General features: G+C 51.5%; 10 protein-coding genes across 10 annotated transcripts; 3 read left to right on the top strand and 7 right to left on the bottom strand.

Moving 5' to 3' along the window:
- The first annotated feature begins 145 nt into the window (after positions 1 to 145).
- On the top strand, positions 146 to 1662 carry ASPVEDRAFT_39701 (glutathione peroxidase). Its single transcript, XM_040811985.1, has 2 exons — positions 146 to 768; positions 832 to 1662. The coding sequence occupies exons 1-2, from the start codon at positions 480 to 482 to the stop codon at positions 1356 to 1358; spliced, it is 816 nt and encodes a 271-aa protein (XP_040666030.1). The 5' UTR covers positions 146 to 479; the 3' UTR covers positions 1359 to 1662.
- Positions 1197 to 2972, bottom strand: ASPVEDRAFT_557997 (translin). The gene is made up of 8 exons (XM_040815118.1): positions 2673 to 2972; positions 2563 to 2599; positions 2435 to 2488; positions 2236 to 2369; positions 2057 to 2162; positions 1914 to 1999; positions 1714 to 1863; positions 1197 to 1662 (listed from the first exon to the last, which is right to left on the bottom strand). Exons 1-8 carry the CDS (start codon positions 2736 to 2738, stop codon positions 1591 to 1593), a joined length of 705 nt encoding a protein of 234 aa, XP_040666029.1. The 5' UTR covers positions 2739 to 2972; the 3' UTR covers positions 1197 to 1590.
- A 97-nt stretch (positions 2973 to 3069) lies between these two features.
- On the bottom strand, positions 3070 to 3813 carry ASPVEDRAFT_39699 (DIM1 family thioredoxin-like protein). The gene is made up of 5 exons (XM_040811984.1): positions 3692 to 3813; positions 3605 to 3638; positions 3506 to 3553; positions 3184 to 3426; positions 3070 to 3131 (listed from the first exon to the last, which is right to left on the bottom strand). The coding sequence occupies exons 1-5, from the start codon at positions 3770 to 3772 to the stop codon at positions 3106 to 3108; spliced, it is 432 nt and encodes a 143-aa protein (XP_040666028.1). The 5' UTR covers positions 3773 to 3813; the 3' UTR covers positions 3070 to 3105.
- Positions 3814 to 4663: 850 nt separating this feature from the next.
- Positions 4664 to 7242, top strand: ASPVEDRAFT_51492 (uncharacterized protein; the record flags this gene model as incomplete). Its single annotated transcript, XM_040814484.1, has 3 exons — positions 4664 to 5791; positions 6113 to 6418; positions 6472 to 7242. 3 exons carry the CDS (start codon positions 4664 to 4666, stop codon positions 7240 to 7242), a joined length of 2205 nt encoding a protein of 734 aa, XP_040666027.1.
- A 307-nt stretch (positions 7243 to 7549) lies between these two features.
- On the bottom strand, positions 7550 to 10295 carry ASPVEDRAFT_27010 (putative PHD transcription factor; the record flags this gene model as incomplete). Its single annotated transcript, XM_040809971.1, has 2 exons — positions 7550 to 8637; positions 8693 to 10295. 2 exons carry the CDS (start codon positions 10293 to 10295, stop codon positions 7550 to 7552), a joined length of 2691 nt encoding a protein of 896 aa, XP_040666026.1.
- Positions 10296 to 11076: 781 nt separating this feature from the next.
- On the top strand, positions 11077 to 12082 carry ASPVEDRAFT_27009 (oxidoreductase, 2OG-Fe(II) oxygenase family; the record flags this gene model as incomplete). Its single annotated transcript, XM_040809970.1, has 2 exons — positions 11077 to 11387; positions 11509 to 12082. The coding sequence occupies 2 exons, from the start codon at positions 11077 to 11079 to the stop codon at positions 12080 to 12082; spliced, it is 885 nt and encodes a 294-aa protein (XP_040666025.1).
- Positions 12083 to 12318: 236 nt separating this feature from the next.
- Positions 12319 to 15571, bottom strand: ASPVEDRAFT_51489 (putative C6 transcription factor (Mut3); the record flags this gene model as incomplete). Its single annotated transcript, XM_040814483.1, has 4 exons — positions 12319 to 13696; positions 13745 to 14356; positions 14410 to 15211; positions 15277 to 15571. 4 exons carry the CDS (start codon positions 15569 to 15571, stop codon positions 12319 to 12321), a joined length of 3087 nt encoding a protein of 1028 aa, XP_040666024.1.
- A 1524-nt stretch (positions 15572 to 17095) lies between these two features.
- ASPVEDRAFT_39694 (uncharacterized protein) lies at positions 17096 to 18036 on the bottom strand. Its single transcript, XM_040811983.1, has one exon. The coding sequence runs from the start codon at positions 17974 to 17976 to the stop codon at positions 17272 to 17274; it is 705 nt and encodes a 234-aa protein (XP_040666023.1). The 5' UTR covers positions 17977 to 18036; the 3' UTR covers positions 17096 to 17271.
- Positions 18037 to 18798: 762 nt separating this feature from the next.
- On the bottom strand, positions 18799 to 19578 carry ASPVEDRAFT_127099 (putative transcription regulator PAB1642; the record flags this gene model as incomplete). The annotated part of the gene is made up of 1 exon (XM_040806422.1): positions 18799 to 19578. One exon carries the CDS (start codon positions 19576 to 19578, stop codon positions 18799 to 18801), a length of 780 nt encoding a protein of 259 aa, XP_040666022.1.
- A 547-nt stretch (positions 19579 to 20125) lies between these two features.
- On the bottom strand, positions 20126 to 22454 carry ASPVEDRAFT_127580 (putative forkhead transcription factor Fkh1/2; the record flags this gene model as incomplete). The annotated part of the gene is made up of 3 exons (XM_040806472.1): positions 20126 to 20201; positions 20259 to 22192; positions 22341 to 22454. The coding sequence occupies 3 exons, from the start codon at positions 22452 to 22454 to the stop codon at positions 20126 to 20128; spliced, it is 2124 nt and encodes a 707-aa protein (XP_040666021.1).
- Between the last annotated feature and the right edge of the window lie 577 nt (positions 22455 to 23031).

Raw genomic sequence — 23031 nt, 5'->3', positions numbered from 1 at the left:
GGAGTTTCCAGATTGGATCCTCTCCAGCATCCGGAAGCCGGAATGCAACGGATCGTCAAAGTATTTGGAATTATAGCTAGGAAATCCCGGAGACAGACAACGTCAGATGTGCACTGCCATGTGCAGACCCGCAACAGGCGTCCGAAACTGAATAAATCCATCCAATCAAACTGCCCAGGAACCAAAGCATGAGGTCTTATCTAATCCTGCAATGAAGTCATAACTAGTTAGCTGGTTACTAAAGAAAGCTTCCAAATCACATTCTGGAATCTGTCACAACCCAGACCCCTAACGGTCTCGAAGAACCTGCTGACAAAAGCCGCGACCGTTGCCCATTGAACCGCTCGGCTGGGAGTGCATCCGAGTCCGCGTGCCCCTCAGCGGCTGCCCCATTCTTCTGGCTCCGTCCGCGAACCTCGGCGGTGCTTCCTAAACTACTAAGCGGGCGGGAACATCATTGGCGATTTATGCATCCATCCATGTTTCTCTCTTCTGCTCATAATCCCTGTGGCGTGTCACACATTCCTAGATTACTCAAGTCCAGGACTCGACCTTCCCGCGGAGTCATCATAGGAATACAAAAGGCGACGACTTCTCCCGCCCCTGCCACAGTTTCATCTGTTCGCCCGCGCGCTTTTTACCCCTCGCAGCGACGACCTTTTCTCCAAACCTCGACTCTACCACCCCTTCACTCCACACCTAGCACGACAGCTACATTCAGCACCATGTCTTCCGCGACTACTTTCTATGACTTTGAGCCTGTCGACAGTACGCATTTGCCCCATCCCTCTCGCGATAAATAATACCATTACTAACTCATCCGCTCTACAGAAAAGGGCAAGGCCTACCCCCTCACCGACCTCAAAGGCAAGGTCATCCTCGTCGTAAACACGGCCTCGAAATGCGGCTTCACGCCCCAATTCAAAGGTCTCGAAAACCTCTACCAATCCGTCAAGGGCAAGCACCCAGATGATTTCCTCATCATCGGATTCCCCTGCAACCAATTCGGCGGCCAGGATCCCGGCTCGGACGACCAGATCCAGGAATTCTGCCAGGTTAACTACGGCGTTACGTTCCCTGTCTTGGGCAAGACGGATGTGAACGGCGACAACGCGTCGCCGCTTTGGACTTGGTTGAAGGAGAGCCAGGCTGGGCTTTTGGGGCTGAAGAGGATTAAGTGGAACTTTGAGAAGTTCTTGGTTTCGGCTGATGGGAAGGTTGTTGGCCGGTGGGCTAGCACGACCAAGCCTGAGGGGCTGGAGGATACGATTTTGAAGGAGATTGAGAAGGCGAAGAAGGAGGGCACGCTGGCTTCTGTTGCGGGTGCTAAGGAGGGAGAGACTGCGAAGTTGTCTTGATTATAACGGCCAGCATGGCTTTCGGTTTTTGTTTTCACGGTTATGATACCAAATCTTAATATGTGTCTTTTTGTTGATGTACCCAATGCAACTTGTCGCTGCTTTTGACTTGCGGTTACTTCATTGATACTCTATGTACCACCCGTTTGTCTTTGGTTGTCTTCGGGTTGTCTTCGGTCGTGACATCATTTTCATAATACTCCCAAGCCCATCATCTGTTCAATGAATCAGATTACGCTTTCTGGCCCTGGGGGATCAGATTCCGCAGCGATAGATCGTAAACCACATCCTCCACCTTCTTGACCTACACGAGTGTCAGACCAGTCAACTAAAACCTGATAGGGAGGAAACTCACACTATACTTGATCGCATCACTCCGCTTCCTCAGCGTATCATTCTTCAAATTCAGCAGCTGGAACCCGTTAAACAGCTCCTTAATGAAGTTGCCAATAACAGTAGGTCGGCCGTAGTCGCCCAGCGTAACAGAGTTGACAGCAAGGCGGGCCTGGAGTATTACGTTAGCATTGTTCTAGAACGGAGCCAGAAAGAACAAACCAGCTCTTCAATCATGGAAATCAGCGCAAGGAGGTACTCTTCCAGTGTAAGATGGAATGCGTCCTCTTCTTTCAGGTTCACGGGGACTAAGATGCCGCCTCAGTTAGTAGCTATCTCCTGGTGTAAATCATGAAGTGACATACTCTCGAGAAACTTGCCGACCTCTTCCATAGTCAGGAAGGAAGCTGTCTCGGAGCTCTTATACTCCGGGAACCCGCCGAGCCAGGCGCATAGCTCAATGGAGGCGACCTGTCACAACAGTCTGTTAGTCCAGTTCACTACAAACGGAACATCTCAGTTTAGGATCGAGAATGGCACTGACAAGGTTTTGCAGATCGCGCGACCAAACACCGTTATACTTGTAGAATGGGTGCTTGTCAGCTACGCTCTTGAGGCGTAGGACTTCCTCTTTCTGCGCGAGGATCTCTTTGGTTACATCTTCTAGGACGGGTTGCACTGGGCTTCGTCAGCTTTCACCCCGGTGTTGAAATTTATCCAGAGTGAGATAAAAAGTGACATACACTGTGCAGCTGGGGTAGAGTGAGCTCGCGAAAGCGTAGCTTGCGTGGATCGGCCTAGTCGTTGGTTCTCGAGTCAGCTTTGCCCATCCATCAATGAACTACTTGTTCTATAGGCTGGATGAGAGAACCTTTTCTCGAGAGATTTTGCACGATGTCGCGGAGCTCCTGTAAATGTGGTATTGGTATCAATTGAAACAATGCACTGTCAACCTAGCTTGGTTGGGAGCTGGAGACATACATCTCTGACGGCGGCCTCCTCGTCAATCTTGGCCTGGAGACTTTCGAAAATCGCACGGTCGATCATGTTTCCTTCTGCTGATTTTCTGTGCTGGGAAGTTGGGGTATCTTGGGTATTGATGGCGTGCGGCGGTGTTGATTGAAACTTACGTCAAGAAGATCGAGATGTTTGTGGGGCCGTCGTGTGCCTGAGGCGGATACATGGCAGGCTAGCCAAAGTATGCCTTATACGACGTGTAGGGTTGTATTCACGGGAGACTATATTATAGTAGAGAAGTTCGAGGATATTTACGAAATTATTTTGTTTGAAAAGCTCACGTCCATAAGTATCATAATTCATTAAATGATAAATAACCACGGTATGAAGAGTCATACCCAGGTCTCTTCTAAACAGTCGACTCGCCTTAAACAGATACCCAATAATAAAAGTCCAATCAATACCGGTATCTCGTGGAGTAGTCTAAACAACCATTAGCAATCGTCCATTTCATAAAAGATAGAAGTAGACTCACCCTTCGGACTAACAACAAGACCACGCCCTTTCCTGGCGCCCTTGTAAATAGTCTCCATAATGTCGATCACCTCCTGCTTGTCTTCAAGAACCCAGTTCAACTTGTTGTTGTTACCGGTACCGAAATCGCACATGATATGCTTGTTTCGGAAGAAGAACATGATCGTCATTGGATCAAAGAGTTCGTACATGGTGTTGAACTCTGGCACCTCGTCGATGTCGCAGAGGTAGATCACAGCAAACTCTGTAAATAATCAGTATCCTGACAAATCAAGCGGGACTACGTTGCAGCGTCAATCTTCAGGCAGAAACAGTACACTTACGCTTCACACGCTCGGCGAGCTTGAATAAGACTTCATCCTGACGCATGCCTGGATGAAAGTTAGCACTGCCACAAATAAAAAACGGAGATGCAAACTTACAGTCGACATCATGGTCACGGCCAAATCTGATAACCTGTATAACCACAGTTAGTAGTTGTTGTTCAAAAATGTATCAAGCATACTCACCACTAGACGGTCCTCCTCCGAGAGAATGGCCTGGTCAACGTGCCACGCTGTGCGCAAGTGCGGCAAGACCACGGAACCCATGATGCCAAAGTACGCTGGAAAGCTGGAAAATGAGACTGCTGTCTATTGAAGTTGGCGGAGAAATCGTTGCTGCCAAGAGTCAAGTTGTGCTTCAGGTCACGTGGACAGTTGCTTCCGGGGAGTGGGGACGGTGGGGCAACAACCAATCACTGTCGACAATTTCTAAATATTCAAAAGTAGTGATGTTAAGATCTTTAAAGAGGAGATTATGGAGATAATCCATGGGATACTAATAAACCCTTAAAATAAATGCGTACCTAATCTAATGTAAGACAATATTACATTCTTCGGGCCGGGGCGCTCATTGTTGTGAGTCATGAATCTTGTTTCTTCTTTCAACCTGGAAGATCATATTCACTACCTAGGAAGTATGGATGGCTGAACTCACAACCCTTTCTGGCGAACCTTTGATCGTACAATATTCGAGTCCCTTTGAAGCGATGTCTCTTCTATACCGAGCTTTTTTTTTTAAATCTACCGAACCTCCGGCAACATTAACGGTGATAGCGGAGGCGTCTTTGGTAACTACCACTAAGGTAGATTTAGGTTTCTCTAACGTATACTCTAGGTAACGCTAGTTATAGCAGATACTTTGTAGCTAGATTTGGACCTGTGCCTATGAGAAAAAAGAGGGTGGTTTCGTTCTGTTGTATGCTTTAGGCATTCACGCCAGGGCTGGCTTATAATCTGGTCTTTGTGGAGAAGTGGGTCCAGCTGATCAGTGATGGTCTCGAGCTCCTCTTCGGCTCTTTCTCTTCGTTCAACACAATCAGTAATACAACTGCTCCATCCTATCGCCAATTCTTGCATAACGTCGGTTTCAAACTCCCATGCGTGGGCTTCCATCATTATGCCACGAATTTTGTCTACAGACTTTGATAGACCTCAGTAATGGCGTCAATCCCGTCGCCGATTGAGTCGCTACCAAACGAGCTGCTCGACGAAATCGCCTACCTCCTCTCCTCCGATCCCCCTTCCTCGAATGGGCTACACGAGCCTCCAAACACACGTATAACATGGTCGAAAACCCGAGATTTGAAGCATCTTTCGCTCACATGCCTCCGCCTCTACAATCTTGTTCGCCCTCGGCTCTTCTCCCATTGTTGCTTCGAACTAAAAGACGCAAATGAATATCTCTCATTCATATCCAAATCGGAACTGGACCGCTATGTCACATCAGTTGTGGTAAACGCAAGCGATGCTTTGGAGGACTGCGAGAGCTCTGGTACGCCCTGGTGGCGACGCTTTTTGTGCTCCCTTGTCCCACGACGTATCACAGTAATCGCGCCACCCTCGGTCATTGGACGGATGTTCGAAATGCAAATACCCCAGGAACATGGCTGGGCTTTCGAAATACCCCTTCAGGTTGTACAGCTAGAATGCGACTGGGGAAGCTGCAAGCCTACTTTTGTTTCGGATGAAGATTGTGGCCTTCTGGACTGTCTCCCGTGGTCGTCCATGCAGTTCAACGAATCATCATCTCTTAAAGCATACAACCATTATGAGTATTTTCTGTACCAGATTCCTTCCATATTCCATCGTTGGAGCCCGTGGGCGTCCACGCATTCCTTGTCCGAGCGGCCGCACCTATCATCCTCGCTAGCAAACCTAACGTCCTTTACATACGTGGCGGTCTTTCCATTCTACAATCACGTCCAGCTGGTGTTGGATGCTGTGGAATTCATGACAAACCTCCGGTCTTTGACGATACAACTTGGCCCGTCGTACAATAACAGAGTGACTGAAATCGAGCAGCGAGGCTCCATGGACCCGAGCGATCCCTGGATGGAACTTGCCACAGGATACTCATTGATTGCACATGCTGTCAGGAGCCTGGGAATAAAGAGCTATCTCTCAAAATTTATCGCGTGTGATTACGAAATGGAGCCGGTCCGGGCCGAGATCGACGTGATACTGGGGGATATCCTGTGTGACGGTCCATGGACGCATGATGGCCATGGCACCTGGACAAAAAGGCCGGCTGATATGGCCAATGCGGACGGAGACTCAACCGCCGTTGTAGATGATACTGCTATATAAAACCATTCACTTCGTAAATACATACGCATCATTTGAGCCACTTTATATACTGGTCGCTTTTAATTTACTCTGCTACTCGAATGCGTAGTGATGTTCTGGTGAATAGTGTTGACAGGCAATCATTGCTGCCTCATAAACCAGGCCGCAACATGGGGACTAATCTTCAGTCGAAGACCAATACTTTCCACCCACTTCTCTTAGTATAAGAAACGGAATCTGTACAAATAAACTATACGCCAATTTTCATCATTAATCTCGTTAATTTAACTTGGATTGCTTCCGATCTTCCAACGCATAAAGCACCCTTCTGACAACACACGCGTCCCTTCTGGCGGAATGCCCACAACATACAGAGCGGAGCCAGCAGAACCCATTCTGGCTCATACTCTATTGCAGGAATCCTCCAACATACGCCCAGAGGCAGCCTCCGTCTCAAATCAAGAGAGGCTAGACCAAGACCCTTCAAATAAATGGAACCTAGAATTCGACATTGAGAATGGCCTCCATTCCTCCCGGGATGACATCTTCCGCCCAGGGACAGTAATCGGCTTCTCCAGATTACGAGGCAGATCCCCAGATGGGAATGACGATGAATTTGTCGGCGAGGTATGTTTTCCCAGTGTATCGGCCTACTATGTTATCGTACTGACACCTCCCAGCTCCCCCGCCATCTCCTCACGAAATGGCTTCGCCAACCAAAACCACCATCAATACCGCAAAGCAGAACATTCATAATCCACCCCCCAAGCAGCACCATCTTCTCGCCCACCAAACTCCTCTCCTCACTGCAATCCTTTCACCCTTCTCTCCCCCGCAAGGACGCAATCTCCCTCCTCGACTCAGTCCAGCTCTTCCCAGTCTTCGACTTTGCGGCCGCCGTGCAGGCTATTAATGAAGTCGCTGATATATTGCACTCCCTCCGAGAACACCAAGACGAGCAGCAGCAGCAGCAGCAGCAGCAGCAGCAGCAGCAGACCCAACAGACACTTGTTATTGCTGGTCTCGACACCCTCACCGAAGCAGTTGTACGCGCGTCAAATGCCGTCCGCGGCGCCGCTGTCCTGAGTAGTGCGCTGCGGATAATAGCGCAGTTATCGCGTATGCACTCCCCAAATCTGTCCGTTCTTCTTGTGAATACGAGCGGTGTTGGGCCTGCAGTCCGTGATGATGGTTCCGTTGTGCAGAATCAGAACCAGAACCAGAACCAGAACCAGAGAGACTACGAAACTCGAGATGACGGCATCCAGTCGATGTTCTCTGTAACTGATGGTCCGCTCTTTCCCAGTCTGCTGATGAGAACGCTGGATCAGGGGATTGATACGCATCTCCTGGTGTCGACTACGCGAAGGGTTCCAGTTGTAGAGGTTATTAAGGACCGGGTGGGGGGTGGGCTTGGGAGGTGGTGTGTTTGGAGCAGAAAGAATAAATGACGAATGAATCAAGTATGTTGATTTAAGGCCAGGTTCGTTACATGGCAGAAAGAATCTCTCACTATCACTATCTTACACGATGTCAATCATATATCTATCTGGAGCTTTTTGAAGTACCATTTTCCGATCACCAGGCCACCCACACCCGTCAGTATACGCCAATTATGCAAGCTGTGTCACCAATCAAACAGACTAACTTAACTCCAAGATGCAATTCCTTCCTTTTCAAGGGTATCAAGCAAGTAAGGCACCCGTCGACTCAAAGCAGGCGCTAGAGGTGCCGACGGGAATAAAAAGATATACATGCCTAGCAGCCATTCTCAGCCCACATCCTGAGAACAGCGCGTTCCACAACACTCTGGGCCTCCTTCTCGCATGCAACAAGATCTTCCTCCAGAGTCTTTTCCTCAAAGGCACTGTCTCCCTGCTGGATCTTGATCCACTGCTTATGTCGTTCGCATCGCTTCTTCAAACAGACGCCCCGCGTAACACTCTCCATCTCATCCTCGGCCTTGTCTCCATTCATGGCCGCATCGCCGTCGGCATCGACATTGTTTGGGTAACTCGAAGCCATGGCTTCAGGAGTTCCCTCTTCCAAAGCCCTCTTCCCGGCCTCCGAGAGCCTCCATTCATCGAACTCCTCATCGGACCAGGAAAGTCGCGTATCAAACCCACAGATATCCTTCCACCCGCCCTTGGGGTCTTTCTTCTTCAAAATCTCGAGGATGCTTTTTGACCTCTGGCGGACAAGCGAGAGGAACGTATTCCGCGCTGCGAGCATGCCCCTGCGATGGAATAAATCGGCACGCTGCTGGCGCAGTTTTTCGATTTTCTCGGCCTCGTCAGCGGAGTATGTCAGGCCGTCGACGCCAACGTCTAGACCAAGCTTCTTGCTGGGTTGTGGTTTCGTTTCTGCATCGATCTCTCCGTTCTTCATTTCTGTATCGTCATTCTTGATTTTTGTTTCTTCTGGAGGTGGTGATGTTGGAGGCGAGATGATGTGGGCTCCGAGCTTGCGGAACTCTTCTGCGGATTCGACGCCCATTATCACTGCCGTTAGATCGCCCAGGGTGAGGACTCCGCCTCTACTTCCGAGGTCCTCCATGCTGTTATCTTGTTCGTCTTCATAGTGGGATCCATCGTAGGAGCTATCGTCATCTCGTGGGGTACTGGTTCTTTCAAGAGCCGCTTTAAGGATGGATTTTGGTTTCTGGTTACCAGGCTGCGTGGAAATGTTGAGCCCGGCCTTTTGACGCATGAATTCCAGCCCGTGCTCGTCGGAGCAGTACTTGCTGAGGTTTTTCCCGGTGAAACGCGCTGGTTTACGGCACTCGGGTAGTCGACACATGGGTTTCCAGGTGGTCCATCCTTTACCGTTTTCCTTGCAGTTTGGACCTAATCATAGTTAGTATAATTAAGAACATCGAATAAATTAAGTTGCAAAACTGACAGATGTATCGCTCGATAAGGTCGGCGTCTCGCGAGTGCATATTCACGCATTTCCCATGGAACCAGTCCTCACAGCCGCCATCGCAGCCGATCATCCAAGTGTGATTGTCAGGCTTCCGACAGATACAGAAGAGCTCATCACTAGAAGTATCTTCTTCTTCTTCCTCTCCCTCCTCTTCTTCCTGTTCCTGTTCCTGTTTTGCTGGCTTCGGTTTTGGCTTTCTGCCCGGTTTATTCCTGGGCTTGGGCTTGGGCTCGGGTGCTGGTGAGTTTGCCAGCGATGCTGAGCTCTGCTTCTTCCCTCCAGGCGTCTTGCTTGTACGTGTAGACGACGGAGTCTGGGAACGGCGACCATCAATACTGTCGTTGTCCTGATCGTCGATCTTGCGCTTCTTAGCTGTGGTCTTTTTGCCAATTCCCTTCTTAGTCCCAGGAGCGGCTCTTTTAGCAGGGGCTTTTGTGGAATTCGCTGGGGAAGACCGGTCAGATGACGATGCTCGCGAATTGCCTTGGTTTTTGAGGCTCGCGATTTTCTTCGGCGTTGGGTGTTCCTCTGGTGTGTCTGTGCCGTCTAGATGAGTAACGCCAGGTTTGACATCCGCATCAGTATCTAAAGGCACCTTGTCTAGATTCGTGCCGGAGGGTTCGACTTTGACGGGTTGTGCTGGGACTGTGGGCTCAACTGGTGTAGTTCCCTGAAGACCATCGTAGAGGTCGGCCCAGGTCTGAGCATTCTGTACTTCGATTCCGGATTCAGCTTCTGAGATGAGACGCGGGACTCTGATCTGCCGATGCACCCTGTCTGCTCTTCCGAGGCCAAAGTATCCGCAGCTTCGCCAGCCGGTCAATCCCACAATCCGATGATTGTCTACAACAATATTACATAGGAGCATATTGTTGTGTATTAGGGAGCAGCCTCCGTGCACTCCGTTATCATCAAAAAGTATAGCCCGCTCAGCCTCAGACGGTGGGTGCAAATTCATATCATTGCAGACGTAGGATGGTTGCGTCGGACCAGTATCACCGTTGCTAAGGCGCTCCGACACAATGCGGCACTGCTGCTTCATAAGCTCAATCTGCTCCTCAGAAAGATGCCTCCACGCCACATCCAGCGAAACACCTGGGAGTCTAGACTCCACTGTCACATTCCTCCCGGATATCGTCCCGTAGAAGTAAACCCTCGGCACTGCGACACCCAGTTCTCTCAGTATATCCTCTCCCTTTTTTGCGGCATTCAGCTCATTCGCATTCAAGCACTTAAACTTCTCGGCCGCCGAACCAGTCACTTCTTCCTCGTCGACCCGGATAATTATGCTGCCCGCAGCATACGCCTGTCTTGCACCCTGCACATGTAATGAGTTTTCTGGCGTCCATAGCGATTTCACGGTCTCTTCCCAGTACTCTGTCGCTTTGGAGTCATGCTGGAACCAGTCTTTATAAAGGGGTTGAAAGTCGTCAGCCCGCGGGTGATAACGGCCGTAGTGTGGGCTTCGCAGCCGGAACGGGTCATCTTCTGGTATCAGATCCAGATCGGTTTCGTAAGGGTTCAGTTTTTTCGCCTTGCCGGCCGTGCCATTGGGCGTCGTCGTGGTATCCGCAGCCATCGCAACGTGGTCTTGCGATCATCCAACTCGCAGCGCCCTCCTCCTTGATGATGCCAGATCTGACTGCTATCTAAAGCAATATAGTAAATATCAAGTTTGCGACCAATAACAGAAGGATGTAATATGTGTATGCCTTTAGAGTATCAAGTGTTGGATGTCTGGTTGGTCACATGCGCAAAGCGCATTATCTGGCGGCGTAGGGATGGATTTTAGGAGAGTGACATTGACCACAATGATCAAAGTCGATCCGAACTATGAAATCCGAAAATAGAAGCTTAACACCAAACTCCAATCCCTCACCCTCACGGCTGATGGCGAAAAGGGGGGCGTTCAGTGTTATATGCGAACCTGGCTGAATATCACTCCGCGCCCGGCGAGCGGCTTAAATGAGACCCGTCTCGCAAGTTTGGAAGGCGTTTAAACGACGGAAGAAAAGCGGTAAAATTTCCAGGAAACTCGAATTCAGATATCGCGAGCTCTTTGAAAAGAAAATCAGGCACGCCCGAACATGCGCGTGGATGGGAAAATTGCGCGGTCGGCGACGCGGAGTTTGGATGGATAAGGCGATAAGATCGACACCGTAATATTCAGGCAGCATATCCTATCTCCGGCGGTGAGAACCAGCGATAGCGGAATCACCTGACCCTTATCTGATGCTTCAGGCTGCCAGGCAGGCACGCTCAGACCTGCAACTCCAATCATATGGCGCCGCCCTGTATACACACCGTGTAACGATACCATACCGAGAAAACTACCGGAGCCGCCGGCGCCCCGGAGAATTATGCTAAACTTCAGCCTCTCCTCCCTCTTCTATCTTATCCCGCTATACTTCCTCGTCATCTCGCCGATCCTGCGCCAGCTCTTTCCGGCCGATGAAACTTACTATGGCTCGTATGATGACGAGGACGATGTCGACGAGGACACCTCGCTCAATCTGAACCACGACATACTGAGTCTCGACGATGGGACGCCGTTTACTTGCGATGCTGGCTCCAATGCCTACCGCGTCCATATCCTCTCCCAGGCTCCACTTGTTATATACATCGAGAACTTCCTCTCGGGAGACGAGGCGGATCATTTGGTGAATATTAGGTATGCGCCACAAACCTCCCCTGCCTCCTTAATACAGATACCCAACCAATCATTCCTTCCTTTGGTCTACCTATACTAGAACACAGGTGAGCGAGCCCTAACTAACCATGTTAATATACAGTGTCCCCAATTATACCCCCTCAACCCTCTACTCCTCCTCAGAAGACGCAAACTCCCCCAGAACCGACGCGACGAAGCGTCTCTCCGATCGCGCCCTCCTCCCCCGCGACAACATAGTCCGGTGCATCGAGCACCGCGCGCGCGCATTCCAGGGCTGGAAACCACACCTCTACATCGAGCGCATGTGGGCGCAACGATACAACGTAACAGGCCACTACGTGCACCACTACGACTGGGCTGGCACGGCGCGCGGGCGCGGCGGAGACAGAATAAGCACGTTTATGGTGTACCTTGCCGCTGGGTGTAAAGGCGGGGGAACGAATTTCCCGCGGCTGCGCAAGCCGAGGGATCCGAAGTGGTGTGAGTTTTTGGATTGTGAGGATGAGACGGCGAAAAAGGAAGGGGGGATCACGTTTCGGCCGATTAAGGGCAATGCCGTGTTCTGGGAGAATTTGAGGCCTGATGGGAGTGGGTGGCCGGAGACGTGGCATGCGGCGTTTCCGGTGGAGGAGGGCGAGAAGGTTGGGATGAATATTTGGAGTTGGTATCAGCCGCCGAAGGGGAGGTGGAGGTGATTGATCTACTCTGCATATGTGGATTGGTTGGGTTGTATATATAGAAGGATGTGTATTATGGATTTTTTTTTTTTGGAAGATAAATGTAATATAGATAGGTATAATTTGTTTTGGTATAATTCCCACAACGCCGCCTGATATCATCAATGCGTAGGTCATTCATTAAAATAAAAAGAATATAAAAAAGGTCTTTTTCTTTTCGTAGTCGTCACATATATTAGGTTAACAACTCACATCTACCCAATGTTCATCCATTGAGTCCAATCATCACTAGGGAACCCATTCTTGATATCGGGATTGCCAAAGATATCATCCAAGGGAAGATCAAGGCCAACATTAAAAGCATTATCGTCGGTCCCCATGCCAAAGCCCTGCTCATTCCCGGTGGGCATCTGCTGCATTGGCGCATCGGGAACGAAGTTCTGCTGCTGGTCGATTCCGGATCCGTACCCCTGCCAGATGAAGTTCTGGTTCGGGATTGACACGAGATCTGGGCTATTCACGGCCTCCCCCGGTGTGGATCCGTGCGACACTGGTGACTGCATCTGGGAATTTGATAGCCGGCCTGAGAGTGCAGCGCCCATGCTGGACTGGGGTTGTCCACCCTGGAACATAGGGAGGCCTCCAAGGGCGTCAAGGCCTCTGCTGACATTCGGCGCGCTGGTGTTTTGATCCATCGTGGTTGGTATTACAGATGAGAAGGGCGCCGTGGTGCCCGTGCCGTCCATTCGGAAGTGGCCATCTTCTAACGTCGACATGGGTTGTGTTGGATAGGCGAATGGGTCATCCGACGGGAACATGATGTTCATAAGATCGGGGAAACCGCTGGGGTTGTTCGAGAATTGTTGATTAAATTGTCCTGCAGAATTATCCCGTATCGGCAACGTCTGAGGTATCATCGACGGTGTACTAGCCGAAGGTGGCGTAGTCTCCGATGGTGTTGAAGCGACGCTTGCAGTATGTTCAGTAGGCTGGACCCATGATCGACGGTTAGCGCGTGGTTTCCGCGCCGGCGATCGAGGAGGCTGGTTATCATCTAAGCTCTTGGGGGTCTGGCTAACATCCGGTTTGGTTGGGCGGGTGAGAAGCTGGATCGGGAACGTGCTCGCTCTCTGCGGAGGTCCCACCTCTGGGCCAGGTTGATTTGAGGGCGCCGGCCTCTTCAAATTGACTTGGGTCTTCGAGCTCTGTCGGTTTTTAAGCAGCTCAGGGAGGTTCTTGAAGAGACAGTTGAGACTCTGGGAGCAGCGATCGGCTGCAAGGCTCTTCTTTGCCAGGCCAGCGAGCGTGTTTTTACCTTCCATGGCGTCTTTGAGAACGCCATCCTTTGCCGTCGGTGAGTCGGGGTTTTCGAGCACAAAGAAAAGAAGGGACAGAATGGCAAAGTATGTGGTGTACATGGTAAACCAGAAAGACCCATTAAGGAGTCCCTTTTTATGCATCCCAGTGGTGATATGGACAATATTTCGGGAAACGCTGACACATGCAGCGGCACAGGCGTACGATCGTCGGTCCACGCCTCGGGCTTGCGAGCCACTGGAAACATAGTGGAGGAATGGTCGGTACATGACCATCTGTGCATGGGCATAGCTGATACGTAGAAGTTGGCGGATTCTATGCAAGTCAGCACAACATAACTTGTCGAGAGTGTGTGGACCTTACCTTTCTATCTGCGGAGAAACTTCCGTGCCCGGGCGTAGCGCCGCAGGAAGTTCTTCCATCCAAGTTTGAAGATCGCGCTCAATCTCCCGAATTTTTGAGTGGCTCACGACATAGCGCTGGTCTGACTTGGACCGATGCTGGGCAGTCTTGAGGGGGTAAATGTATTTGACGATCTTGAGAACAATAATCGACAGTCGAGTGTGCGCGTTAGCTCCGACCATGGCATGTATCCGGCCTTCTGGCGTCGGCAAAATCCCGTTCTCAGTGATAAACTCGCCGTCGATGGGCATGGGATATTCTTGGTCGATGTCGTCATCGCTCAACATCTGTGGGAGACCCAGCAGGGTGCTCACATAGACATCCATTTTCCGGATAACCCAAAAAATGCGACGGCGCAGTTCGCGCTCAATGGGATTGAAATCCGTAGTCACCGAGCGATGCAGACCAAGTCGGAGAGAGGAGCGCAAAGCAATTCCGACATAAGAATAGCAAGTGCTCAGCTTCGCAGATGACTGCAGGAAAAGAACCATGAAACAAATCGCCTGCAAAGACGAGAGATCACGGCAATCGGTAATCTCAAGCAGCTGTCGTCCTGCTTTGAAGTATTGAAATCTGTTTTTTAATTAGCTAAAATAGGTCATAATAATGGTAATTCATATGCATACCCTTGACCGATCGCACTTTCGTATCCCGAGACATCGAGGGTTCCAGCCCCATCATCGGAAAACAAGCAGCCGACGGACATGGCGATGTAAAGCAGCGGCAAGAAGGAATTTTCTTCGTTGGTGAATTGCTCCGGAGGTGTATCGTAAATTCTATCGAACATGGCATAAAAGGATGGCTCGTGCACGAACCGGATTAGCGCACAGCCATCATCGAGGGCATTGTGACACAAACGCCGTGCAACGTCGCGTGGCGGCAAATCGTGCGTCGGGGGCAGGGATGCCTCTTGCGGCGATTCAGACGTGGACTTGGGGCTCTCGAGGAAATGCTGCAGGGCCGGCCGCGTCCGCAGATGGAGTTCGGCATTTCCCGGCTGGGGAACTCCAAGCTGTTTTCGCAGGCGGCGCAAGAAGATGATACCAGATGTATGGCCGTGGTAGTCCCAATGGCCCTGGTCATCGAGATCAAGACACCCAGATTTGTCGACCATTGATTCCAATAGAGACTCGTCGGCCCCCGCGCCGTCCGTGCCCGGGGCGTCTGCGGAACCATTTGTGTCAAACTGCTGTGCCGGTGGTTGTGGCTGTGGCTGTGGTTGCGCCGGTTGCTCCTGGAGCTTTTCTCGCCTGATCGCTGATAGGAGCTTCTCCGTCGCGTGGACATCGAATTGCGGGTCGTCGAGATTCAGATCAGGTACAACGACACGGAGAAGGGCTTCTGCTTTGTGCAAACGATTTTCCAGGGCTTCGACGTATTGTGGTGCGGGGTTGCGGCGGCGATTGGAGGGTTGGTCGTAGGTGCATTCTGAAAGTGCGGACAAAGATTAGTCTTATTCACCTAGCTAGCTTGAACAGGAGTGAAATACTCACCATAACTATAGACAGTACAGTGGGTGCAAGGCTGCTTCCCATCGCATTTAATTTTTTTGCGCCGACACTCATCGCAAGCTCGGGTTACCCGACGCCTCTTCTGCATAGGAAGCGGGGTCTTCATCTGCTTGGCGTCGGGCGCAGCATTGTCATCGGTAGAAAATTCCTGGCCAAAATTGTTGGACGGCGTGCCAGAGAAGTCGAACTCGTCGGGGAGATAGGCAGCGGAGTCTGGTGTGGGATCATCCTCGCCCGCATTCTCCGCGGGGAGGAAAGATGCAGATGCACTCGACATGGCGGGCTTACTCGGACGGCGACATATAACGACGTTGGCCGAGAAAGATGCGTGACGGTGTGAAAATGGAAGGCGAGAGAGTATTCGAAGTAATAGGGGGGGGAGGACAAAAAGTCGCGCAGCACTATCGCACCTCCACGAAGAGTGGAAACGGGGCTCTTACCGAGTCATCGAAGGTACAATGAGCGGAGATGGACCAAAGCCGAAAGAGAAATTCGCAACTTCTCTCTTTCCAACGTTTCAACTAGTAGACCGCTAATTGTAAGACGGAGACGGAGACGACCTCTGCGGCGGATAATGTGGTAAAAGCTTTGTCTGACGCAGGAGGGTTGTCACTTGGATGGTCAGTGAGTCAATGATCACTCAGCACGGAGTTTAGAGAGAGAAAGGCAATCCGATGCGATCGGCGGCAGGGCGTTTTGGATCGGCGACAGAAGGAAGAGCAGACTCGATGCAACTAAACGTCGCGACCACAGAATAATACTGGGACTTGGGTCAGACCGAGGCAGTGGGGAAGCATTGGAGATGAAGGAAAAGAAAGAAAGGGCGATATTGATGAAATAAGCCAGCATTATAATTATGATTGACTGGGCAGTATTACTGATTAATGCTCTGGAAAAACTTCACTGGAACCAAGAAGCTGGAACTGGAACCGGAGTCCACTTGATGTTTCTTCTGGTCTTCTGGTCCTTCTGCTGTCCCACTTGCGGCCCATCTCTCAGCCGCCGCCTCCTCCTATAGAGTCCCCGATCACCACCACACTTCATCTGCCTTGCCATGCTCTCGTTTCCCATCTTGATCGGCTCTCAGTCTCACATGGCGCCCTCCGTCTGGCCGCCTCGGTCAATCCTCCGGTTCCAGTGGACACACTAAAAGGCTTAGTTCTCATCGACGACCGGTTTCGGACTCTAGGCCTCGATCAGCTCTAGTGGCAGCTGGGCTCTGGCCGCCTGTTGGCCAAACCGTGCATGAAGCGATGAAACTCTGATTCACAGGCTTGCAAACTCGCAGTCCAGGGAAATCTCAGCGACCAGGGGCTGTTCCTGGTCAAGTTTCACCTTATCAGACCATGTGATGATGTCATGGTTCAACTAGTCGACTTCTGCACGATCCCTGCAGCCCAGCAATGAATTATTTGCTGCTATTTGCCAACCTGTTTGCTTGTCGTATTCAGGCCAGTATCGATCGAGAGAAGTCTCCGTCTACGTGTGGGGTCTCTCTACGGTCCGGTGACTGAAGCCGGGGTTTGGTCCCGGGCGCCATGAGCGAGGTCAGCGTGGAATAATATTCCCTAGTGGAGTAAAGGCAGACAAGGTATGCTTGTTATAAACATTGGCTTATCGCGATCATAGCAGCGGCTAGGGGTGGAAGTATAGCAGTCTCTCATATCGATCCTCAGCCGGCCATTGTGGATATGTGATAGATCAACACTCGCTTACTCAAGCTGCAATGCTCGTGCTTGCCATTAGTACCTACAGAGATCCCATGACTTACTGGGGCGCAAGAGAAGGAATTGTTGGGGTTGAATCCTGCACTAGCTGGAAATATATCCGGCCGTGCAGAGCCTAATATCGCCGGGCTGTCCGACACTATATCTCCGATGGCTATTCTATTTCTCCGTGGAAGGAGCTAAAGGTGAATGAAGAAGGAGCGACTGCCTCGGTATCTCCATGGAAAGCCCATGGGAGCTCTGTATACCGCTAGATATCATTTATACCCAGCAGCCCCCGGTAAACCTTCTTATGCTGCTCCAACAACACCAATGTCGCGACAGTCTGCGGCCCCAGACGCACGAAACTCGGCACCCACCCTCTGAACACCCATCTCACCCCCTCGGCCCTCGTCATGTCCCCAACCACCCTAATAACCGACTTCTTCCCAGACCCCAGTCCCATAAGCTGCGTCTTGACCACATCAATCGGACTGCAAACACTCGTCGCCACAAACGCCGCCATCACCGAGCTCCCCAGATGCACAATACTGCTGCTCTCCGCCTGCAACCCACTCACCCGCCCAAACAGGTTCTTAAAGTAATCATACGAGGCAAGTTGGCATGCCGTCATAAGCCCACAGCGTATACAATTCGGCAGCATGCCCTGCGTGAAGAACAGTGGGCCCTCGTTCTTGTACATCACGCTCCACGCATGCAGGATGTGTCTGTAGTTTCGCCGCTGGGCGGGTGGTAACGAGGCGTCGTTTTGCATGCGGATGTTGGCGATGTCGCTGGCATTGCCGGGGATTGCACCGATGAAGCCAGATACTGCGGCGGAGAGGGTTAGGGCAGTGGGGGTTGGTGAGGAAAGGTGCTCTTTGAGCTTCTCGTAGCTGGCGAGTCGGATTGTGCCGTATGTTACTGCACTCTTATTAGTATCTATTTCGTTTTTCTGGTGAGGGTTGACGTACATTGACGCATAAATCCCGCGGAGAACTATGAGGTTTGTTTAGTATGGGGTGATAACTGTTGGCATGGGTGTAGAGGACTTACCCCAGCATACAGCCCACGCGCCCCCTCATGCCGAATAATGCGCATTGCTGTCCCAAGAGTCCCGCCCTTGTGCTCTGCCGCTTCCATCTGCAGTCGTACCTTGACTAGACTCTGTCAGAGAGGGCTTATTACTGAACCGGGCACATACTAAGATCAAGCGGATGCGAAATCGCCACAGCCATACATGACGCCGAGCCACCAAACCATAGCGGATACTGTAGTTGCGTTTTCGTCTTTGTCTTCGGTGTTGCGAGGGGTATATGAGGAGCGGGCGCGGGCGGAGGTGTAGTTGTAGATTGTGTCGGCGCTATTCCAGCCATGGTGTATCTGTATATACTGCGGAGTTTACTGAAAATAAACTTATAGCCGTACAGTTTTAAGGATGCGGGGGCCAGTCTTATTATTTCTTTCCTTAATCGTAGAATTATGATTTCGGTGCAGTTTACTCCTTTAGCCCCGAGGGTTCGGTCTAGCTGTGGTTATCTGCTGGGACTCCATATAGCCGACTCGGGTACCTGGTGTCGCAGTCCAGATCTGGCCCCGATACCTACGTCTTCGTTGTTAAATGACACTAGTTGGACTCTGAGTAGCCTTCTAGAGATTGTTCCATTATGTCATAGTCAGCTAGTAATTCGTCAATCTGTTTTCGAATTTAGGCTGCGTTCCAAACTCAACTCCCGTCAATAGTTACATCTATATACACTTGAACTTTTACCGCACAGCAAACTACAAAAGAAACAATCTATTCAACGTCAGGCCAAAACCTCTCCTCCAACCAAACAACCTGCCTCCACCACCTCTCACACTTTGCCAGCGCATCCTCCCCATCCTTCCCACCCTGCAACTCCACCATCCCCAACTCATCAACCACATCCCCAATCTCCTGCACAAACACCCCAAACTCCTCACTTGCCCAGTTAGGTATAAACCTCTTCCTCAACGCCCCGCCATCCAAATCACCACCATCACCATCACCATCACCCCCAGACCCCCGATCCAAATAAACCGCAGCCCCCCTCCAAGCACGCAAATAACACACCTCCGTCGCCCACAACACAACCAACCCCTCCAGCAAACTCGTCCCCGCACTCCCCGCAGAAACAAACATATCAATATACCCCTGCGTAATCGGCCCAGCGGAGAATCTCCCCTCGTACCCTTCTAGCCCGGCCAAGGGCGTATTCAAATCGAGCTCATACTCCCTTGCAACGTCTTCGAAGAAGCCGAGCTCGGTGCGGATGTTGGTTAGTGCCGAGATGAGGATGTCGAGGATTTTTTCTTGGATGGCTTTGCCATTTTCGTCGTTTGCAGGTGATGGCGTACGAGGGAGGTGCACCTTTGCGAGTAAAAGCCCGATAAACCGTACGTAGGACTGCGCGTATAGTCGATCCTGCGAGAGCCACTGGCTGAGTAAAGGTTTTGGGATCTGGCCGGACCCTGCGCGGCGGAGGAAGGGGTGTGTTGTTGCGCGGTGCAGAGAGGTGGGGGTTGTTGTTGGGAGGTGGGTTGTTAGGTTCTGCATTTTTGGTGCTTCTGCTGATGCTTGGAGATGGTTTAGTTGTTGAGGAGGTTTGGTGGATTGGCTAGGTCGTAGTTGAGGTGAGTGAAAATGTCAAGTGGTTTGGCGGGGTGTGGGGTAGCCAGCTACGTAGCTATCTTAGCTACTCCGACAAAGTGGGAATATAGTACGGATCCATGATGGGTGTAGATAGATCCACAATCTGCGGATCAACAAGGTATAGTAAGTAAAACCAACTTCATTGAGACCATGCAAGCTAGCTAGTTAAGCTACTACTAATGATAAACTGTATAGAAAACAAACAAGCAAGTCACTGCGCCGAACCTTGAACCCCAAACCCCAAACCAAACCAGAAAATGCTTCGTCCCATCATTGCACGGTTGATCGTAGTCAGACATACAGAATCAAGTAGTAGATCCTAGTGTGTGAAAAAGGAGAACAAAAATAAAAATCACAAAAACATAAAAACACTCATGCAAAACCAAATTGTACAAGAGCAATCTGTAAACCAAGCCAACAGCAAACGCAATTACAAGACCCAGGATGGTGGTCATGTAGTCGCTGCACTTGTCCGCGCTGCCGTGCCACCTATCTGGCGGTGATACGATCCAATCGGCTGGAAGCCCCTGCAATTGCAAGTTAGTTATAGGTTCGGCACAATCAACGTGATCAAGTAAACATACCGTGCTAGATCGAATCCTGCGTTGTCGTCATCGTCCCCGTCCTCCTCGTCCATGTGTCCTCCGCGCTCATCCACGCCGTTGGAACCTGGCCCGTCTTCTCGCCGCGCTGAGAGCGGCCGACCTGACCCAACCCCATTGGATGTGCCTGGCTTGCTAGGGCTTACCAGGTTCGGCGGGGGGGGACTACTACTGGGTAACGCATCTCCGGGTTCCCCTTTTAATGGACTCATATCGGCCGCTGGGCGCGCAGGTGTGCTCCCAATGTCGGCGAACTTCCAGAACTGCGCGGGCGAGCTCATTGGCATGAATTTGGATGGAACCTGTGCAGTGCTTGGGGGCGGAAGCCGGGGCTGGTGGCGTTGCGGTGCGGGTGTGATCATCGATGACGGGGCATCGTCATAATATGAAGAAGACAGAACCGGGGGAGATCGCGTTGCGTTATCTGATAGCCCATAGGCCCGGCTAAGACTAGTAGCACTTTGTTTCGTAGCGGAGCGACTGGGCAATGGAGATGTCGCATCGTAGTCCCTTGGATTCGGTGGCCGAAGCGAAGGCGGCTCTATGGCACCGTTTCGTCCAGCTCGCGAGCCCCGCTCTGGCGTGTAAGCTTCAACCGGCGCCACAGGGAACGAGCTGAAGCTAGGTGAAGAAGCTGGTGGCGACTTCTTGCCAGCGGAGAACACGGATTCCATACCACTCGTGGCGGCGCCTCGTGTTGCGGCAGAGTCTTTGGTCGCTGGCGATGATGGTGCTGACGATTGGGCGCCTCCTTTGCGGAGCTGCTTCTTCCAGTACTCCTCGCGATATTCCGGCGCAATCTGCCACTTCATACCCTTTCCTGGCTCGTCTGTCCGACGGGGAACCTTTTGGAATGCCTTGTTCAATGAGAGGTTGTGTCGGATGGAATTTTGCCAGCCGCTTTGCGAGTGTCGATAGAACGCGTACTTCTCCATTATCCAGTTGTAGATGTTGTTGAGGGTCAGTTTTTCCTCGTCGCTCGAGAAGATCGCCTGCGCGATGAGCGTCGCATAGCTATAAGGCGGCTTCAAGTCCTTGGCAGCATCCTTGCTGTAATCGATCTCTTCCGTGCTCTCCATCATCATACCTCGGTTATACAGCGGCGACTGTTTGGCGGTTCGCGCGCCGATAGTGTCGGGTGATCGTGGCGGCGGTGTGACTTGACGTTTGAGGAACTGTGGAGCGGGAGCGAGCGAGGGACCTGTTGAATTCGGCATGACATCTTGAGTCTTCTGAGCAGTAGGCGTTTGCTGCGGGTGCGCATGCGGAGGAGCGTCATAAGTCACCGGGTCCTCTTCCCCGTTGGCCATCCGCTGCGCGCGGTCGATGAAGCTAGGGTGAATGTTCGCCTTGTCGCCTGGCGTAACAAACATCATCGATGTGTTTGCAATCTCAATAATGTCGCCACACGTGAGAACGGCATCTGTGCCGCGCTTGAGGATCGCCTGGTTCAGGCGGACGCCATTCCGGCCGTTGACGCGGATGTGCCAGGACGCAGTCTCCTCGCCATCATAGAAAATCTCGGCGTGAAGGCGCGACACGAACTTGCTGGGACCCAAATCAACGTGGACATCCGGAAGCGCTCGCGCTGCTATTGTGACAGGACTCGACTGCTCGTCCAGCTTTTGTTCGCGGTCCGGCTCGCGGCCAATGTTGACATGGAGGGATTTCACGTAGTATGTCCAGTTTCTGCCAGCGATCTTGGCGTATGCGCGGATGCTCTGCTTGCTCTCGGTTTTCGCGTTCGAGTGGTCTCGAAGAACGCGAACCTCTTCGCGGGCGACTTGGAGATAAGAAATGACTAGGTCGACGAGGTCCTGGTTCTCGGTTAATTCACGCTCGGGAGAAGAGCCATCCGCTTCGTCCGCGGACTCGGCCTTCACCCTCGAGAGTTGGGGCGACGTTCGGTGATCAACCTATCGCACGCGTCTAGTCAGCAACGCTTCAAAGAAAAAAGAAAAAGAAAAAGAAAAAAACCGAACAAAAGAATTTTTCAAAAAAGATGCGAGTCGGAAAGAGGGCCGAAAAATGCATGTGTGCAGATCTCTGGGGTCGTATACACACCTTGCGCTTTTTGTTTGAGGGTCGCGTGGGCGATGAATCCGGAGCCTCGACGTCTGAAGTTTCTTGGAGTTGAATTTCCTTGCGCCGCGCGCGACGGCGGTTAGATAGAGGCATAATCCAACTTGGTTTCTCGAGTGTGCGTTCGCCTGTTTCGCTGGAGTCGGTTATTGTTTATCAACCCGGGTGGGTGTAGATGTTGAAGGATAAATTGTTTCGAGGGCGAGTGGTGCGCGTTTATCCGGGTCTAGCGGTGGATAGTCAGACTGGAGGGCCGCGCAGTCAGCGAACGAAAATCCAGACCAGAGGGCGAGTGATGGCGACAACAAATGATGACCTAAAGAGGCCGAGATGGACGAACTGGACGGCAGAACCAAGAATTCAGCAGGGTTTGCCACCGCGCAAAGCGACGCGCGCACTGGTGGCTGAGGAATGAGAACCAGCCACCGCGGGGAGTTCGGTTGTTTGGGTGGGGTGCGAACTGTAGCAGAGACGCAGGAGAAAAGAACAGAGAAGAGCGATCAGATAACCAGATAAGTCCTCCGTGGCCGATGCAGGAAACGTGCTGCCCAAAGAAGCTAACGGGCGGGTGAATAATAAAGCAGGTGAAACTGGAGGCGAAGGAAAGTGACGTTGTTGTTTCTAACGGTGACCGCTTCCTGTGGAGTTGACTTCACTGAGTTTGCTTGACACT

Source organism: Aspergillus versicolor, assembly GCF_001890125.1.
Source record: "Aspergillus versicolor CBS 583.65 unplaced genomic scaffold ASPVEscaffold_3, whole genome shotgun sequence".
In the NCBI taxonomy this organism is placed as follows: Eukaryota; Fungi; Ascomycota; class Eurotiomycetes; order Eurotiales; family Aspergillaceae; genus Aspergillus; species Aspergillus versicolor.
The sequence above is the reverse complement of the archived record's forward strand: the minus strand, read 5'-3'. Positions and strand labels throughout refer to the sequence as shown.